The sequence below is a fragment of the Equus quagga genome, chromosome 13 (genome assembly GCF_021613505.1).
Source record: "Equus quagga isolate Etosha38 chromosome 13, UCLA_HA_Equagga_1.0, whole genome shotgun sequence".
Lineage (NCBI taxonomy): Eukaryota > Metazoa > Chordata > Mammalia > Perissodactyla > Equidae > Equus > Equus quagga.
The window spans coordinates 101,158,431-101,178,671 of NC_060279.1; the positions used below are offsets into that span (position 1 = coordinate 101,158,431).

The 20,241-nt window shown below is 51.8% G+C and overlaps 2 protein-coding genes across 3 annotated transcripts; both read right to left on the reverse strand.

Moving 5' to 3' along the window:
• Positions 1-1,355: 1,355 nt before the first annotated feature.
• On the reverse strand, positions 1,356-4,116 carry ETV2 (ETS variant transcription factor 2). Its single transcript, XM_046681345.1, has 6 exons — positions 3,700-4,116; positions 3,519-3,602; positions 3,155-3,235; positions 2,423-2,899; positions 1,780-1,892; positions 1,356-1,571 (listed from the first exon to the last, which is right to left on the reverse strand). Exons 1-6 carry the CDS (start codon positions 3,767-3,769, stop codon positions 1,371-1,373), a joined length of 1,026 nt encoding a protein of 341 aa, XP_046537301.1. The 5' UTR covers positions 3,770-4,116; the 3' UTR covers positions 1,356-1,370.
• Positions 4,117-7,292: 3,176 nt separating this feature from the next.
• RBM42 (RNA binding motif protein 42) lies at positions 7,293-15,386 on the reverse strand. 2 transcript variants are annotated; one of them, XM_046681230.1, is made up of 10 exons: positions 15,158-15,386; positions 14,791-14,926; positions 13,410-13,494; positions 13,230-13,304; positions 11,597-11,662; positions 11,345-11,520; positions 10,231-10,563; positions 9,792-9,909; positions 7,631-7,825; positions 7,293-7,538 (listed from the first exon to the last, which is right to left on the reverse strand). In XM_046681230.1, the coding sequence occupies exons 1-10, from the start codon at positions 15,283-15,285 to the stop codon at positions 7,426-7,428; spliced, it is 1,425 nt and encodes a 474-aa protein (XP_046537186.1). In that variant the 5' UTR covers positions 15,286-15,386; the 3' UTR covers positions 7,293-7,425. The 2 variants fall into 2 exon arrangements, with proteins under 2 accessions (XP_046537186.1, XP_046537187.1); XM_046681231.1 differs by lacking the exon at positions 11,597-11,662 and having other exon boundaries at positions 11,345-11,499; positions 15,158-15,384.
• Between the last annotated feature and the right edge of the window lie 4,855 nt (positions 15,387-20,241).

Below are 20,241 nucleotides of genomic sequence, written 5' to 3' on the forward strand. Positions count from 1 at the left end.
ATCCTTCCTTTTATTGTATTTCCTTTTTTTTTTGTCTCCCTCAATAAAATAGAAGATCGTAAAGGAGGAATTTTTGTCTGTCTTATTTGCCATTGGATGTCCAGCACCTAGAACTGTGCCCAGAACATAGGAGATGCACTATAAATATTTGTTGAATGAGTGAATTTCTTCTGTGAATAAAAGGCCTTCTGAGGACTGGAAGAGGGAGCTGTGGAGGAGACCTTTCATCCCTCCTCTCTGTCTGGCCTCCACAGCTTCCCACATACTATGTTGGGTGCAGTGTTCAGGCTTAACCAGGTCAGGGGCCTCTTACACATTCCATGTTTGTTAGTATTGTAATTGTTTGTGGAACTGCCTGTTTCTATGCCTGCAGTTGACCCCCTTCAATGAGATCTTCCTGAAGCCCAAATCTTTCCCCTGCTTAACCCCTCCATGGCTCCCCTGTGCCCTTGGAACAAAGTCCAGGCTCCTTACCATGGTGCACAGATCCTTCGTGACCTAATCCATGGTCCCCTTTCCCACCACACTGATATTTTAGTTTACTGAACAGTGCTGTCAGATCCACCTCCAGGCCTTTGCTCATGCTGTTTCTTCTGCCTGGAATATTCTTTGCCTACCTGACTTCTCACATCATCTGTTTACTCCTCCAGGAAGCCTTCCCTGACTGCATCTGCCCGGGACTAGGCCAGGTCCTTTCTTTTGAGCCCCCTCAACTGCCCGGAGTTTCCCTATCCCAGCCCTGACCACTCCGGGCTGTCCTTGTCTAGTGATGGGTCTGTCTCCTCACTGGACTGTGAGCTTCCTGAGGGCAGGGTCCAGAGTTTTCTTGTCACTGCTGAATCCCCAGCATCGCCCACAGGAGGCCCACTCAGTAGCCTCTCTTTAGGGGTTCAGTGGTTCCCAGAATGGGGTAGGCTGTCCTGAGTTCTCTGTACTCCAGCTTGGAGTGGGGAAACAGAGTAAGTGGTTTTGGGGGGCAAGCACTAGGTCTAATTCTGTGATGGTCCCTATCACTGGGAGGGCACATAGGAAGCGCTTTTTGGAGCCTGCGTTCTCTCTTCAACGGGGTCACAGTAGGTAAACTCGCAAGTTAGTGATTGGGTGTGATTCCTTTACAAGCCCCAGCACAATGCAGGTACACAGTAGGCCCTACGGGGACTGAGTTTGATTCCTTTACATGTCCCATTACACAGCGAGCACACAGTAGGTCCCCTAAGGGTCTGGGTTTGTCTTGGTCACGAGGCATCGTGGGATCACACAGGCAGAGGGATGTGCGTGTGATGGTGCACACTTAGGATTCCTAACAGGTCTAGTCAGTATCAGTGGGAAGGATGCAGACAGCATGCCAGACGAGGTTTGACGGGATATTTTTATTGGGTCGCTGCTCCCTGTCCGGACCCAGGGCAGTCGAGATAAGCTAGGCCGGGCACGCGGCCCCCGAAGCGGTACGTGTACTTGCGCCCACCGCTCTTGCGCACGATGTCGCGGCGGTAGTAGTAGCGCAGGCCTCGGCTCAGCTTCTCGTAATTCATGCCCGGCTTCCTCTTGCGTTCGCCCCACAGCCGCGCCACCTAAGGCGGAGGGCAGGCTAAGTCCGAGAGGGAGGGAGGGCGGGGCTTGGCAGTGGAGGGGCGGGGCGGGGGACAGGGTTCAGGTTTGGTCTGGAGACCGGTTAGGCCCGGCCGATCCAGGTTGAGATGAGGGAGGGGCTGGGGACCCGGCCAGGTTGAACAAGAGGAGACTGGGGTCGAACTTGGCGGGTTTGGGAAGCTGCCCCACCTCTTTGGGGTCGCACAGCTGGAACTCGCGGCTGTTGCCCGTCCAGCGGATGCAGCTGCTGCGCGCCGCGTCTTGGAGCAGCTCCAGGAGGAACTGCCACAGCTGAATGGGACCTAGAGGGTGGAGGCAGATGAACACTCAGGCTTCCTGGCCCCAGACCATGTCGCTTCGATGATTCCGGGCTCCCTCACCTCGAAGGTCCAAGGATCCACGTCTTCCCAACCCAGGACCCAGGAGGCCGCATCCCCTCCTCCTCGGGGACTAACGAATCCAGATCCCTCCATATAAGGGACTCAGGAGTTGGCCTCGGGGCCCCAGGCATCCGGGGGCGCATCTCGGAGATTTAGGAGTTTGGCTGCCCCATCTCGGAGACACAGGCATCCAGACCCTCATCTCTTTCCTCTCATCTAATCCAGGGGCCTAGGTCCTCGTCCCTTGCTCCCTAGAAGACTACCCGAGTCTTAGTTCTCTCCTCACTCAGGACTCAGTTGCGAGGGCCACCGCCCCCTCCTCTCTGGAGAGATTAGGCATCTAAGCCCCGCCCCTCCCCGCCGGTTCCCCGGGTCCGGCCCCTGAGGCTCCCAGGCCCCGCCTCACTAGACTGCGGCCTCCCTCCCTCGGGACCGCCACGCGGACCTCTCACCTCGGTGGTTGGTTTTGGGGTAACGAGCTGAAGTTGCGCGGTCCGACTGCTGGCTGGGTTCGGAGGGAGCGGTGAGATCTGGACTCCGGTACCCCTTCGAGGCGGTGGTGCAGTCCGCGTGCAGCCCCAAGTCCCAGGAGGCGGGGTGGTCCGAGCCCGCAGGCCCGCCCCACGCAGTGGTGTAGTCGGCGCGCGGCTCCCCGCCGGGGCCCTGGCCCCAGTAGGCGGCGCCGTCGGGGCCCGTAGGACAGTCCCAGCTGGCCGAGTCGGCGGCCTGGGCGCGCCACCACGAGCCGGCCCCGCCGGCGGAGGTAGTGCAGGTCTGGCCTGCTGCCCCTTCCAAACCGGCGAAGGGGGCGGGGCCCAGGTCGGCAGGGACGTGGCCCAGGTCCTGGGGGACGCGGCTCCAAGGGTCCGAGCCGGTGCGCGCCAGCTCCGTCCAGTCTCCCGACCACGGAAGAGCCTGAGGGGCGTGCTCTGTGAGGAGGAACGGGCTCCAAGTGAGGGGAGCCCAGGTGTCCCGCTCCCCCGCCCCCTTGGGGGTTCTAGGAGTCTCAGCTCTCAGCTCTAGCGCCTGGGGCCCCGGGCTCCCGGATCTAGGCCATGCCACCTTGAGGACACAGGGGTCCCCCGTCCTAGCCCCGTTCCCCTTCGAAGACCGGGGAGTCTAAACCTCTAGCCACGGGGAGGACCCCAGTCCTCCTGTCCGCTCGCGTCTCCGCAAGCACTCACCCGCCCCCCATGGGGCTTCCGGGTGCGGGAGTGCGGAGCCCCAGTCCAGCTGCGGGAGCCCTGCGAGAGACAAGAACGTAGCTCAGCTTAGGGAAGGGTGTGAGCGATGCTTATAGACCCCCCTCAACTGCTCACCTAGTAGTTTTTATTTGCCCGGGACTGAGAGTTATTACCCCCAGCCCCAACTCAGTCAGACCTAGGACTCAGGATCCCGGCCCCCTCCTCCTCCTCCTACCTCGGGAGTTCAAGCCTGCAGCCCGGTCCCCCATTCAACCCCAGGAGTCCAGGCACGCCCCCTGCCTCCCTCAGACCTAGGGACCCAGCCCCTCACCTTCTTCCCCAGCGCTCACGGGTCCCAGCGCACAGCCAGCTTTCCAGCGTGTGTCGGCTGTCAGCGTGGCCCCTTGGAGCGCCGGTTCAGGGAAATAGAAGCCGAGCTCAGCTCCTTCTGCAGGGAGTAAGGAAGTGAGGGTCGGGTCAGGGTCAGCGGAGGCCCCTACCTGAGCGCCCTCCCCACTCACATTGTCTCAGCCCCAGGGGCCTACCCAGCCCTGACAGCCTGTTCTCCGGGGGCACTTCCTGTGGTGGTGCTTCATCCCAGTTCCAAGAGTCCATGGATGCTCGTGGTGAACGTTCTGGGTTGGAAGGGCAAAGGGTGAACTGGTGACACTCAGGAGCCCTGAAGTCTGGGCCCCAGCCCTTGCTTCCCTCAGACCCAGGAGTCCAGGCTCCCTCCTTCCCCAGGACCCTGGAATCTCGGCCTCCAGTGTCCTTTTCTCTCAGACCAAGAGGAAGGAACCTCAGCCCTCTCCTCCCTCAGACCCAGGAGTCCAGGTCCCTAGACACCAAGTTCCCCAGTTCATGGCTCACCTCTGGCGGGTCCCTCTGTCCCCAGCCGGGGGTCTCAGCCCCATTTCATACTATGCACCCCCTCCCCCTGGGCAGGGGGAAATTTTCCGAGACGTCAGAGCTGGGGGTCGCGGCTGGGGTCGAGTTGCAGGGGCCGGGGCGGGGCCGAGCCGCGCCCCTATCCAGGGATGGCCGCCGCCTCTCGCCTCTGGGTAGCTGGGGCTGTCCTGCTGCGGGGTGGCTTGGACTTGGGCAGGAGCTTGGGGAACAGCGGACTGGGCGAGACCAGGGGTACAGAGGGGTGTTTACGGCATGATGCGGGCGGGGCTGGGGGCTGGGTGGACAGGTTCTCCGCCTTGGGGGCTTGATCCTGCGACACAGGGGGTGGTGAGGGAGGAGGGTCTGGGGTCAGCTGGGCTGCGCCAGGCTTATCTGCAACAGGAAGGGGGATTTCCGGCCAGACCCCCGGTCGGTCGACGTCACAACCCGCAGGGGGACTCGGGGGGATATGGTGGGGGGGGAGGCTGACCCGGGGTCCCCGACCAGGTCGCGTTCTCCTCCTTTGGCGGTTCAGGAAGCCGGGGAAGGGCTTTGAGGAGCACGTTCTGGGGCTGCTCCTGAGGAGTGTCCATTATAATAACAATAACACCAACAATATAAACAACAGTGATAATAATAGCTAACATTTACTGAGGGCTCATTGCACACCACCACCTGTGCCACGGGCCTTCATTTAATCCTCTTATGAGGTAGGTACTAGTCTTACTATGAAAGGGGAAATTGAGGCGGCTTCCTCCTGCTTCTCTTCATCTCCAGAGTCCATGCCCTTCCATGCTATAATAGTCTGGGACAAACGGGGAAATTTGAGTATGAACTGAATATGAGCTATAGAATTATTAATTTTCTTAGATGTGATAATGGTATTATATGAAAGATGCTCTATAAGGAAATGAACACTGAGATATTTAGGGGTGAAGTGTTATCATGTCTGTAACTTGCTTCAAATGATTCAGAACCGCCCCCCCCATGTATACATACATCATATACATACATATATGCAATATTCGGGACATACTTATACTAAAAAATTATTTGTTGTTTATCTGAAGTTCAAATTTAAGTGGCTATCTTGTTATTTCCTACATCTGACAACCCCAAACCCAGGTAGCTTGGCTTCAGAGCCTTGTACCCATCCTGCTATATTAATAAGTAAATATTTACCCTTAAAAATAACCCCTTTAATCTGGGCATTTTCCAATATTCACCCAGCTTGATCATTAACCACTTGCCATTCTGGGGGTGGGAGGAATAGCGGTGTGGACACTGCTCTTCTGTCCATGTTACAGAAGGGAAACTGGGCCTCAGGAGGGAGGGCGCTGACTAGGTCACACGGCGGGCGTGTGGGGGATGCTGGGATTGAACCAAGCATTGGAGCCACAGAGCCCTGGGGCATCCCTAGTCCCTCCATCCCTCTAACCCAGGGGCCCAAAGCGAGTCCTGACCTGCTGTGCCCCAGCAGGCCTGGGGCCTCCTCTCTCTGAAGCCGGCCTCTGTCTTGTCTCTCTGTCTCTCCATCTCTCTCTGCCCTGGGTTGATGTCCCTGGCTGTGGGTCTCTGCACCAGACCTGACTCCAGTGATGTCACATCACGCAGTCCCTCCCCATGTCTCTCCCATCTCTTTATCTGTCTGTCTCCATCTTTCTCTGGGTTTTCTCCCCATCTTCCTTCCCATTGTACTGTCTCTGATCCATAGTTCTCATCTCTCATCTGTCTACCTCCTTCCCCTTCTCTCCCTCTCTGCTTGCTGTATTTCCTCCATCTCTGTCCATCTGTCTCTCAACCCTGCCATTGAGCTTCCTCTTGATCCTCAGGACTTTAAGGCACACATTTAAAACCCTCCAATCTGGAATCCTTCTCTCTCCCATCTCCTCCTTTGCCTCCATGGTTGCAGTGAGTAGAAGGGAGTTAGGAGTAGGGAAGGCTAGTGATGGGGGTGGGGTTTGAAGGTTCTGGGGCTGGGTGGTCCAGCTCAGGTGGTAGGGGCTGAAGGGCACTTCCTGCCAGGGAGGGAGGCCCTCACCCCTCTCTCCAGACTGGAAAATGTGACGTCAGAGTGGGGGCAGTAAGGGAGGAAGATGGGAACTTAGGAAATTTGACACCTCTCCTGGGTGACCAGCTTCCCAGAGAGGCCTTGGCATTGTTTCCCCCCTCCCCCTCTTACCCCTTCCCAATCCTGGGCTCTGACGGCTGTGCCTTCTCCCCTCCCCATGCAGGAACCATGCGATCTCCCTTTGCCTGGTCCCTGCCTGGGCCTCCTTCCAGCCCTCCAGCCAGAGCGTGGGAGTCTCAGGGCTCTTTCTAAGTGCGGATCTGTGATGCCAGTCCCCTCCTTGAACTTTGTCTCAGCTTCTCAGGGCTTGCAGCTGCCTTCAGGGTAAGTCAAAGCTCTCAGTCTGGCATTCAAGTCCTGCATGGACACTTCTTCAGACAGGCAGAGACAAGCTTGGAGGTGGGAAAAAGAGAATGGGGGAGACTCCCAGATGCAGAGAGAGAATAGAGACTCAGAGAGCTACAGTCACTCAGAAAGAGAGAAGAACCAGAGGGCACTCACAGAGACCCAGACGAAGAGACAGAGCAAGAGAAGTCAGCTGGGTTTTGGCAGAGTGAAGAAAGTGGAAAACATCTGAGAGAGCCAGAGGCTGAGAACTGCAGAGACTGGAAGAGAGAGTGAAATGGTCTCCGAAGTGGCTGGTTCCTTCAGGAAGCCCTCCCTGACTCCCAGGTCAGCACACAGCCTCCCCATCCCAAGCCTGACCACTCTGGGCTGTCACTGTCTGGCAGCAGACCTATCTTTTGCCACTCAAACCTGAGCTCTGAGGGAACAGGGCCCAGGACTAATGCAGTCGCCACTGTGTCCCCAGCACTGTCCAGGCCCTTGGTGAGAGTTTCCTGAATGGATGAAAGCCTAGAAGGCTGTGAGCGCAGAGGAGCAGGGCCCAGAAGACCCCCTACCCTGGTGCTGAGAAAAAAGCTGGAGTCAGGCGGCCACAGGGCCGAGCCCTGGCTTGGCTTCAGCCCTGCCATAAAGCTCCGCTTCCTCCTCTGTGGAATGAGCTGGACTCAGTGTGCACTTAGGAGGTTTGACAAAATGCAGTGGGCACCCAAGTAGGGACTGAAAAATACCCATGTGCATGTTTGTCTGGGTGAACTTTCAAGGCTCCCCACTATTCCCAGGTGGGGACATGCCAAACCCTACTCCCCATAGAGTGCTTCCAAGCCCAGCCAGGGATGGAAATGAACGTAAATTTATTGAAACTGGTTTTGGGGAGGATGAGTGGGTGGATAGTTAAGGGTTTTCCAAAGAGAAGCGTGGCGAGGAGCCAGCGCCCGGCCGGATGGGAGCGGGTGCCTGGCCACAGACCCTATCTCAGGCCCAGTTTCTTCTTCTCCTTCTGCTTCTTGCGCACCACATCCAGGTTCCGGTCCTTCCACATGCTCTTGCGCAGCTTGATGGGGCGTGAGCCCACATACTTCCCTGTGGGAATGCAGGGTTCAAGGTCAGGCTTGGGGTCAGGCTTAGGCCAGAGGCCTGCCATACCCAACGTCCCTAGGGGAGGCTTCACCCACCATTCATCTCACGCATGGCGCGCACATAGTCGCTGGGATCCTTAAAGCTGACGAAGCCATAGCCCTTGGTCTTGCCCGTGCGCTTGTCGCGGATCACCTTAGCCTTAAGGAAGGATGGGAAGCGGCTGAAGGCGCGTGCCAAGATGTCATCGTTCACCTCATTGCCCAGATCCCCACAGAAGATCCGGAAGTCATCTGGGGTTGGGAGAGAGGAGGTCAGAGGATGCAGATGCCTGGCGCAGTGTTTACTTTATTGAAATACCCTCTCTTCTCTGGAGGCATGCCCCAAGCCCTTCTCCCTCTGTATCCCCGGCAGTCTCTGCCCGGGGCCTTCTGAGGAATAACAGCCAACACCTGTATGTATTTACCCCATGCTAGGCTTTCTGCTGGGCACTCATGAGGTTTTCACACATCTGGCACTTTTACACCAAGGCACAGAGAGGCCAAGTCACCTGCCCAAAGTGTCTCAGCCAGGACGTGGCAAAGCTGGGGCAAGAACTCAGGCATCTGGCTTCAGAGTCCTCACTTTTAACCAACTGCACTGCCCTCCCCTACCCCAGGGCCCTCTCACCCATTCCTATAATGAAGCCCCCAACTCTGTGCCAGCCCTGGCCTCTCCTCTGAGCCACCAGCATCCCTTGGCCTACTGGACACCTCCCATGGACATCCCCTGGGCCTCTGACACCCACCGGTTCCCACAGTGGCACCTTGGTACCAGAGACTTCATCTTTCCTCAGCTCTGCTTCCTCTGCAAAGCCCAATCTAATTCCCCCTTGAGTCCCTGAAACGGGAACACACTGCCTGACTCTTCTCCAAGGCTGACCTCAGCTGCCATTCCTGGGCTCATCCCCTGGGCCAGGCCTGAGCCGGACACGCTGGAACCACGTCCTGGACAGACTGGAACCACCTGCCGGACACGCCTGGACCACCTGCCGAGCACGCCGGAACCACCTGCTTGACTCGCAGGACCCACATGCCGGACACGCCAAAATGAACTGCCGGCTACAACAGAACCACTTACCCGACACTCCGGAATCACACATCTGGCACTTTTACACCAAGGCACAGAGAGGCCTTTGACTGAACATGCTCAAGCCCAGAGGAACCCTTCCCCGACGAGGCGCATATTATTATTATCCCCTTGCTGGAGATGAGGGAAATGAGGCTTGAAGGGCTAAGTGACTCGCCCAAGGTCACAGAACTAGGGTCCACAGCCTGCTATGGCCAAGTGTGGGCCGACACTGCCATGGCCCTGGCCTGGGGAGGGTGGGCAGTCCCTGGAGAAGAGGCAGAAGTCAAGGACTGGGATGGGAGGTTGGTCCATTTTCTTGACTACCACTGTGGTTGCCCCCTGGTTTCTGTGGTGAATAAGGATACTCTTTGAGAACAAGTCAGGCCACCCCAGGAGGAAACAGTCTGACAAACTCAGAGGGTGGGAGCTTCTACAAAACAACTGGTCTGGACACTTCAAAAAAATATTATACACAAGACAAAGCAGTGGGAGAGAGACCACCCTCATTAAAAGATAATCTAGTGACACAAAACTGCATGCATCCTGGTTCAGGGGAAAAAAATAGCTCTAATAGTTTGGAGACAACTAAGGAAATATGAATATAAACAGACTATGAGCTACCATAGCACCATTGTTCATTTTTTTTAGATGTGTTCACGGTATTATGAGATGAAAGAGAGTATCACTTTTCCTAGGAGATGAAGACTGAGGTATTTAGGAGTGAAGTGATAACTTCATTTATAACTTACTTCAAATGAATGAGCAAAACCCAAAAAACCATACCAATACCCAGAGGGATGAAGTGAACAGAGCAAAATGTTGGCTGCTGCATGGAGGTGGTAGATATAGGGCTGTTCACTGGGCAAGGCAGTGTGCAAGTTTTCATAAAAAGTTGGGAGAGAAAACAATGCCCTTTCACCTTCAGCAAGCCAGGCCCCTCATGAATAAAAGAGGCCAGAAGGTCCCAGGTGCCAATCACTTCTGTCAGGTCTGTTCGGTGGCCAGGGGAGGGCCTGCCCCTCAGAGCCACAGTCTAGCCCTCCATGAGGCGGGCTGACAAGAGCGCCTGCCCTAGAGAGAGGTGTGGAGATCCCTGGGTCACCTTCCCTTGGCTGAGCCATGCATGACCTTGCACTTCAGCCCCCTTACCTGCATCCCACTCCAGCAGGCTAGGGTCCTCCCAGCTGCTCCCAGCTGCTGTGCGAATGCAGCGTTTCAATTTCTCTGGCTTTCCTTTCTTCTTGTCCTCACCCAGGGGCTCTGGGACCTGCAGAGGAAAGGGGAGAGGGTGCAAAGGGCTTGGTGTTGGAGTCTTCTGGACTCACCTGCCCCCTTCGCGCTCTCCTACCTTCCTTTGCCCCACCCACCCCCCCAGCCACCTCCATAGTTAAAGGACTGGATGTGCTTCTGGGTGTGGCATATGTGTTTGCCTCCCTCTCCCTCATGTCCTCCCAGCCCCTCCAATTTCTTGCATCCCTCCTACCTCCATGGATAGAAGACCACATGTGTTTCTGTGTGTGGAAGCCCATGGGCTCCTGTCTGCCCAGCTAGCCCTTTCTGTCCCCCCACTGCTATGCTCCCTGCTTACCTCAAGAGCCATGAGGCCAGGGGGCGGCTCAGGCCGTGGGGGCCGGGGCCGTGGACGCAGGGACAGGAGCTCAGGAATACGCAGTGGGGGCAGTAGGCCTCGCACAACTTCCAAGGGAAGGGGCAGGGGCTCAGGCTCCGGCAAAGGCATGGCTAGTGCCAGTGGGAGGCTGGGCCCAATGACTGCAGGGCCAGCTGGGGCACCTCCTGCCCCCACAGCCACTGCTGCGCTAGCCTCTTCCAGCCCAGCTGCCGCCGCCACCACTGCCTCTTCCTTCTCTTTCAGGCCTAACCCCAGGCCTAGGCCCAGCTCTCGGGGTGTTGCAGGCTCTTCCTGTGGGCAAGGGAAGGGTACGGGGGCGGGGGGTCAGATCACAGCCTCAGACCTTAGTCCCATCCCCATCCTGTACAACAAAGCAAGGGCCTGGGCGCCAGAGAGCAAGCAAGAGATGCCTAGACAGAGAAAGGAGGCTCTAGTTAGAGACAGACACAGGGACAGAGAAAGGCAGAGAGACAGACAGACAGACACATATACACAGAGACACACACAGGGACAGAGAAAGACAGGCAGAGAGGCAGACATACATACAGAGGCAGACATACACACGGAGACAGACACAGGGACAGAGAAAGACAGGCAGACACATACATATGGAGACAGACACAGGGACAGAGAAAGACAGGAATAGAGATGGACACAGTCAGACAGACACACACACAAACAGGGACAGAGAAAGACAGGCAGAGATAGAAACACAGAGACAGAGAAAGACAGGCAGAGAGACAGGCAGACAGACACACACACAGACACAGGGAGAGAGAAAGCCATGAAGATAGAAAAACAGAGAAGGACAATCAAAGAAAAAAGAGAGATAAGGAGATAGAAATCCACTCATAGCTTTGTCTTTCTCTATACTTTCCTCCCAGAAAGAAAGAAAACCAGAAAGATTCAGCCACAGAGAGAAGTAAGGAAAGAGAGAGACAAAGTTAGAGAGTGAGAGGGCAGAGACAGGAAAAGCCGGGAGAAAGGCAGTCTTAGACACAGCCCATCAGGCCAGGATGGAGGGTCTCCCACCCACGCTACTTCTGACCATTGGCTCCCTGTCCACACTCACCAGGGGAGGCCTCAGAGCAGCCATGGAGCCCAGGGGGGGGCCTGGGGCCCGAGCCATTGGTGGCAGCATCATAGGTGGTCCAGGTGGCCCAGGCAGAGGGGGGCCCACGAGCGCCTGGTGAGGGGGCCGCAGGGCCATAGGGCGGGGACCACCTGCTGCAGAAGAAAGAGCAGAATCTGTCAGGGTGTTAGTGGGGGAGTTGGAAGGCTGGGGGGGAGTTATGTGGCAGGGATGATGACCCTGGCCCCTCACCTGCTCTCTGTAGCACGTGGGGGACGAAGGCTGGACGCAGGATAGGGGCCCTCTGAGGGGCCACAGCTGTGGGAGAGAGAGATGGGGGGGTGTGTGTCATGGGGGACCAGGGCACTTGGGGCAAGATGTGTGTGTGTGGGTACTCTCAGCATCCAAGAAATCGTGGAGAAGAGTTGGGGGAGCCTTCTGGCTGAAGTAACGGTCTTTTCATGTGTTCATTTAGCAAAAATTTACGAATGAGGATCTCCTCTGGGTCTGGCCCTGTCCTGGGCAAGGCTAGGGACAGACCAAAAGACTCAGCATCTCAGGGAGCTCTGGTCCAGAGCAGAGAGAGTGACACAGAGAGTCCAAAGAGAGTGACAGCTTGGAATGATCAGGGGCAGGATGGAGGAAAGCCCAGGCAGAGTGATCGGGGCTAGGAAGGGGAAGCCAGGGAGTGCTGGGAGCCCAGAGGAGCCCTCTGACCCAGCCAAGAAGATTAGAGAAGGCTTCCTGGAGAAAGAGGCTTCCTCGAGAAAAGGACCTGTGAGAATGAGACCCAAAGGATCATGAAGAATTGGTCAGGCAAAGGGTGAGTGGCAATATTACTGACAAAGAACATTTATAAACAAAATCTTTTCCCTTTTCAGTTTAGGATAGTCGTAATAGAGGAAGTGGGGAGTTGGAGAGCATCATAGGAGGATGGTAAAGAGGTCAGCAGGCATCCAAGCATAGTCTTGGTGGCTGAACCGTAGGTGTCCCCTCAAGGGCACCAGGAGCCCCAGAAGGGTTGGAAGCTGGGCAGGGTGACTAGGTCAGATTTGCATTTTGATCAAAACCATACTCAAGGGTAAGAGATGTTAAGATTTCTCAGATAACAGATAAAAAAGTGTAAGAGGATTTAAGTAACACACTTGGCAAGTTTGATCTAATAGAGATTATACCACAGCTTTGCAGAACACATATTCTTTCCATACACACAAGGAAGTTATGTCACAAAAACTGTGTATAGAAGCCACTTGAACAACAAAAAGCAAAATGACCTGTGGAGAGGATAGATTTTAGTTAGTTTGATTTTGGTTTGGTTGCCAGGTTTTGGAAGATTATAGTTGGGTGACAGTGAGCAGGGGCGAAAAGGGCCCGCAATAAGAGCATTGCTGGCACACCCCAGCAATGTCGCGGGCGCGTGGGGAGGATGTGGGATCTCTCTCTGCAAGGGGCCAGGCGAGGAGCCTGGCGCTTGTTTGATGGTTTGAGCATCCTATCAACAGAGAGCACAGAGTACTGCTTACTATGTGGCAGATACCAAGACTTCAGCCCCTCATGGAGCTTATGTTTTAGACAAAGCAAAGGATGATAACCATAATAAATAAATAAACTGCACAGCTTGTTATAAGGGATTAAGTGTTACAGAGAAACACAGCAAAGGGTAGGGATTAGGAGGAACAGGAAGGAGGTTGGCCTGCAATGACAAAGTTAAGCCTTACTAAGGCTAAACTGAAGAAGTACATGATGAGCTTTGTGCTTTAGGAAGATAAGATCAGTGTGGGGATGAAATGCAGAGAGTGAGGTACAGCAATGATTTAGGCAAGAGGCTGAAGTAGTCGAGACCAGAGTGCTTGGTTAGATGTGGGGGTCCCGGCCCCAGACTTACCTGCTCGCCGCAGGAACATGGCTTCTCGAGCCTCTGGACTGTCCAGGTGACTCCGATCACCAGGGCCAAAGCCAACTGTTGGGAGGGGAGAGATGATGATGGTGGGAGGAGAGTCCTGGGCATCCCTTTTTACCACCCGACTCATCCCCTGCCTCCCTCACCCTGCCACTCCTTACTTACCTGGACCCACAAAAGGAGGGCCACCCACCATGGGAGGAACCACTGTGGCTGCAGCAGCTGCCCGGGCCTCCAGAGTCTGTTGGACCTGTTGGGGAGGAGGGTGGGTGAGGGGCCTGACTTAGTACCCCCACGCTACCCTGGCTGGCTCATCCTGGGAGGCCAAGAGTTTTCATTCTTTGCACTCTGTGGGGATGGCTAGCTGTCAACCTTTAGGTCTCAGCTAAAATGTCACTTTTCAGGGACGCTTTTGGGATCATACTAGCTAAAGCTGTCCTTTGTCCCTCTCAGTAGCAACTTCTCTCATCATCCTGCTTTATCTCCCCCAAAACACTTAGCACTACCTGAAATTATGTCCAGCCTGTCCTCTCCACTTCCCATGCCACCACCCTGGTCCTAGCCACCATTATTTCTTGCCTAGTTTATTATGGTAGCCTCTTCTTTAGTCTCCTTGGTCTGCTCTTGCCCCCTAAAGTCTGCTCTCCAAACAGAGCCAGAGTGACTCTGTTAACATCTAAGTTGGACCATATCACTCCTCTGCTCAAAATCCTTCAACAGCTTCCCATCTCAGAGCAAAAACTAAGATCCTTGTGGTGGCCCACAAGGCCCTACCAGATCTGGTCTCTATCACTTCTCTGTCCTCACCTCCTCCCACTCCCTGCCTTGCTCACTCCACTCCAGGCATGCTGTTCTCCCTGCTGTTCCTTCAACATGTCAGGGATGCACCTGTCTGTGGTCCTTGTACTGGCAGTTCTCTCTCCTGGGAATGGGCTGCATGGTTCCATCATGTCCTTTATATCTGCTTCAATGTCATCTCCTCAGAAAGGACTTTCCCTTTCAGAAAGGACTGATAAACCTCTGCCTTTCTTACTCTACTTTGACCTGTCTCTCCCTAGCAAAATGTAAACTCCAGAAAGATAGTGATTCTTTTTCTCTGTTTTGTTCTCTGCTATATGCCTAACGCCTGGAATAGTCCCTGGTGCACAGAAGGCGTGCAATAATTATTTGTTGACAGAATGAACAAGTTTCATTTACTTGTTTTCTTTTTAGTAGTCTCTTCCTCCACTAATCATATATAGCTAACTATTGAACACTTTAACGTGACTGAGACTGAGGAACTATTTAACTTAAATATAACTTTTAAACAGACACAGAACATTTCCATCGTTGCACAAAGTTCTACTGGACAACATGCTCTAGAATATAAGCTCCGCAGGGGCAGAAACATAGTTTATCAGTCATTATTGCGTCCTCAGTGCCTGGCACATAAAATATTTGTCATGCTAATTAATCAAGCCAACATGTCAACAGCTCTCTGTATACAAACACTTCCTGTGTTCCAGATACTGTGCTCTCTGACTTACATGCCTTAGCTCGGCCGTACCTGCTGGTATGTGTTAGTCGCGATAATTGGGCGGATCACAGGAGCTGCCGGGACCTGCATCGCTTCTACCGTGGGGACCGTGGGCACCGCAGTCGGGATTCCGGTTACTGGAGCCCCCAGAACCTCCTGCTCAAACCTGGGGGAGCAGGAAGGACACCACAGCTCAGGACCTTGCACCAATCCTGGAACGCTAGGTACATCGCGACAGCACCTTCACCCCCGCCAACTTTCACTCCCGCCCCCACAGTCCCGAAGGTCCCATTCCCCCATGAGAGCCATATGTCGGGCCTATCGAGGCCTGGAGGCTCCAGGGCTCGGCAGCTGTAGCTCTAGGACGGCTTTTATCACTCCCTGTCGCGGGCCTTACAGGGCCATCTCCGCCTCCATCTCCTTCAAGCGTTCCTCGCCGCTCTTGCCCGGGATGCCGGCGCCAGGGCCCGGGACCACAGGCCCTCCTGCACCCGGGAGTCCCGGGGCTGGCCCCGCCCCAGCCATCGCTTCTGCCGTCGCTGTCGCCGCTACTACCGCCTGGGCTCAGCAGCCTCCGCCGGTTCCGCTGTCTACTCTCGGGCTTCGTCAGGGTGGGCGCCTGCGGATGACGTATCAGCGAAAGCGACCGGCATCGGAGAACGACATCCTACGCCAACGCGGGGGCGTGCCGCTTTTGGAGAGCGGGCCAATGAGAATGTGATCGCACCCGGAGGGCCCGCCCCAAGGAGGAATATAGGCCAACAGAATGCCGGAAAAACGCACCAGCGGAAGAACCTGGGTTTAGGAGAGTGTAGCCAAGCGAGACGGCCACGCCTTCATGGAGGAACCTGGGCTAATGAGAGCGCTGTAAAGTCTGTTGGCCCGGTCCCTAAAATGGAAACTAGACCTTTGAGAGCTTAGGAAAGTTCGGAGGTTGTTGCCGTGCCCCCGCGAGGCCCGTTCCGGGAGTTTTGAAACACACGGAAGTCCCCATCAGCCCAGGGCTGGGCGAGATGGAGACAACTTGGGGCCGAGGGCTCCCCCGTGGGGTAGATGGACGGCTACCTGACTGTAACTCCCAGAAAGACCGGGTACATGGTCTGGGAAGCTCAGAGGAGGAGCCTGATCCAGGCTTCCTGGAGGAGGTGATATCTGAAAACTTGCTGGATGAAAATAGGGAGAGAGATTCTGGCTAGGAGGAATAGTTCATGCAATGGCCGAGAGGCAGTCAAATACGTCAACTCAGAAGGTCACGTGTGTAGGTTTGGTCTCTGCGCCCTTTCTTGGGACACAGCTGACCTCCTTTGTTTTGTAGTTCTCAAAATGTTTTTATTTGAGTACTTTCAAAAATACAATAGCGGAGAGAATAATATAATCAACCTCCATGTACCCTTCAACAATTACTATGTTTTACTTTTTTTTTCTTTAAGATTGGCACCTTAGTTAACATCCGTCGCCAATTGTTTTTTTTCTCCTCCTTCCCAAAGCCTCCCAGTACACAGTTGTATAGTTGTGAGTGCCTCTGGTTGTGCTTGTTCTACCCTTCTTGTTTCGTCTATACTTCTGTTTATTTTTTTGCATGAGTATATTAAAGCAAATTCAAGACATCTATCAATTCACCCATAAATGCTTCATAATGTCTCTCAGATAAGGACTTCTTAAAAAAAAAAACATGGCATTTTCATATCCAAGAATATTAATTTCTTAGTATCATCTAACACTCAGACTGTGTTCCATTTTCCCTGCCTCAAAATGTCTATACAGTAGTACCTGTATTGTAAAGTCAGGATCCAAATAAGATCCACACGTTGCACTTGGTTGCTTAGTCTATTTTTCTGTCAAAACTTAATTTTATTGGCTGACTTGGTTTCTTGAAGTCCCAGTCTGAATCAGCACCAACGAATGCTTGTTAAATACTGGCTTTTGTTTGCTTCCGTGCTAGAGATGTGGTAAGAGAATAGGAAGCCTTCCTCACCCCGCCCCGCCCCATCATTTCCTAGTCTATACTTGAGTCAGATTTCCTTCATGCTTGCCTAATCTCTTTTCTGTCCAAGCATTTCATGCCAGGTACCATGTTACATTTAGTTGTCATCTTTCCTTAGGCTCCTCTTGCTTGTGACAGTTTTTTACATTTCCTTGTTTTTCATGCATTTGACCGTTTTGAAGATTACTGGTGAGGTATTTTATAGAATATCCCTATTTTGGATCTGCTATTTTTCTTAGCATTAGGCTGGGGTTATGGGTATTGTGGGGAGAAGACAACATAGGTAAAGTGCAATTGTCATCATATCCTGTCATATCAAGGGTACATACCATCAACATGACTTAGCACTGATGATGTTGACTTTGCCCTCCTAGCTAAGATAGCGCTTGTCAGGTTTCTCCACTATAAAGTTACCTTCTGTTTGGTTCCCTTTCCATGCTCTTTGGAAGTCATTACTCGCAGCCCACACTCCGCAGGTGGGGAGTTAAGTTCCACCTCGAGAGTGGAGTTATCTACATAAATTATTAGGTGTTCTACACGGGATTTGCCTATTCTGTCCCCTTTATTTAATTATGAAATCGTTTATATCAGTATGGATTCACGGATATTTTATACTTTGGGTTATAAGTCAGCACCATTTTAGTTATTTTGTTGCTCAAGTTGTTTCAGCTTTTAAAATCTTAAGTCTTTTTTAGAGCTTCTTCAAGGCAAATGAAAACAGGATTGAAACAAAAAAACAACCCACTAACTGGGAAAAAATATTTGCAAGTCATATATCTGACAAAGGCTTAATATCCATAATATATAAAGAACTCTCACAACTCAACAACAAAAAATCAAACAACCCAATCAAAAAATGGGCTGGAGACATGAACAGACATTTCTCCAAAGAAGATATACGGACGGCCAATAGGCATATGAAAAGATGCTCATCATCGCTGATCATCAGGGAAATGCAAATCAAAACTACACTAAGATATCACCTTACACCCATTAGAATGACAAAAATATCTAAAACTAATAGTAACAAATGTTGGAGAGGTTGTGGAGAAAAAGGAACCCTCACACACCGCTGGTGGGAATGCAAACTGGTGCAGCCACTATGGAAAACAGTATGGAGATTCCTCAAAAAATTAAAAATACAACTGCCATCCCACTACTGAGTATTTATCCAAAGAGTTTGAAGTCAGCAATCCCAAAAGTCCTATGTACCCCAATGTTCATTGCAGCATTATTTACAATAGCCAAGACATGGAAGCAACCTAAGTGCCCATCAACAGACAAATGGATAAAGAAGATGTGGTACATATATACAATGGAATACTACTCAGCTGCAAAACAGAACAAAATCATTCCATTTGCAATAACATGGATGGACCTTGAGGGAATTATGTTAAGTGAAATAAGCCAGATAGAAAAGGACAATCTCTGTATGACTCCACTCATATGAGGAATTTAAAAATGTGGACTAAGAGAATAGTTTAGTGGATACCAGGGGAAAGGTGGGGTGGGGGGTGGGCACAAACGGTGAAGTGGTGCACCTACAACACGAATGACAAACATTAATGTACAACTGAAATTTCACAAGATTGTAACCTATCATTAACTCAATAAAAAAAATCTTGTCTTTTTTAATCTATGAATTTCTCTTTCCTTGACTTTTTCTTTTTCCCTTCCTCCCTCTTTCTTTCTCCTCCCCTCCCCTTTTTTTGCCTTCTATTTGTTGAAGAAACTGGATCAATTGTCCTATAGGATGTCTCACATTTTGGATTTAGTTACATTGTTTCACTTGTTCCTCACTGGCCCCGCCCCCTTTCTCATATACTGTAGTGACTGTCAGAAGCTTGATTCAATTTAGGTTTAACTTGGTGAAAGGAGGCTTCATAGGTAGCGCTGTTGTAATGTATCCTTTTGTATCCCATGAGGAGCACATGCTGTCTAGCTGTCCTTGGGTGATGCCAAGGTCAGCAGTGTCGTCCTGTTCCATCCACTGTCAGGAGCCCAGTCAACCTTTCCATGAATCGTTTTAGCAGCCCTTGATCATTACCTGTATCCATTACTTCACTAGTGTTTGGAAAACAGTGGTTTTCGAATTTTATCATTTTCTCTGCAATTATTAGTGATTCTTTCATAAATAACTTCCCCTGCATCAGGAATTTGGTTACTTGTTCACATACAGGAAAGACAGAACATGCTTGATTTTTTTTTAATGAAAAAACAGAACAAAACAAAAAACCCACCTTTTCAAAAGTGAATTGGTTCCTAGCATCCTTCAAAGGTGACCAATGAGGTATGTGTGTATAAGTATCACTATACATGTACGTTTTCAAACATATTTGACGTGCCTCAAGTCACTGCAGTCATTCTTACTGCTGCACGAAATGTCCCATCTTTGGCCAGTGGCAAGTCTCTTCAGATTGACTCCTGGGTCCTTTTAACTCAACCTCAGCAGTCTTGGAGGACTTTGTAGCTTTCTGGCACAAGATGCCCCATACTCATTTTGCACAAATCCTGCCCCAGATCTGGAATCAGTTATTTTCCCAAGGATCCTTGGTTCCGTCTAGTCAGAAATAGTAGTTAGAGACCACAATCTGGGCATTAGGGTTGCTCATTTTTACTGGGTTGTCATTATAGCTACTTTTTCCATGGACTTAGCTAGGGAAATATATATTTTTTAGAAAGAGAAAAACCCACGAGTTCATTCTGATATTTCCAATTAAAGTGAAAGATTATAGGGTGTTTACTCTTTGATTTTTGTATCTGTATCTCTTTTCATTTGCATTAAAAATGTTAGTCTCCATTAACATTAGCAAAACCACTTATTTGCTTTAGTCTAACATATAATTTTAAAATACGTAATGTAGGGTCTCAATTTTAAACTACATATTTTTATCAAAATAAAATACCAGTATTATTACAAAGACGACGACTACTGAATGCAGTTTAAGATTTCATTGCAATTCTTTTTCTCTTGGAGGCAATGAATGGAAGAACTGTGTTTTAACACAACCTGAAACAATTCTTATATGAAACAGTTGTGCCAACAACTTGATATAGAGTTAGTTTCATTTGTTTCAGTTTGTTTTGAATTTTTAGGGATTTCTTTCTTTTCCTTATTTTTTTAGATTATGAAAAATTAGACGTTGGGGCTGGCCCTGTGGCCTGGTGTAAGTTTGGCACATTCTGCTTCAGCAGCCCAGGCTTGGTTCCCAGGCATGGACCTATACCACTCGTTGGTGGCCATGCCATGGAGGCAACCCACATACAAAATAGAGGAAGATTGGCACAGATGTTAGCTCAGGCCAAATCTTCCTCAGCAAAAAACAAAACAAAACAAAAAAGGTGTTTCCACAGTCAAAAGTATGAAACAATGTACATTCAGAGATGTCCGGCTTCCATCCCTGTCCCTTCTACCTTATTCTCTGCTGTTCTGAACTATTTGAAAGTTGCAGACATCACCCTTAATACTTCAACACATCCTTTAAGAACATCTTCTC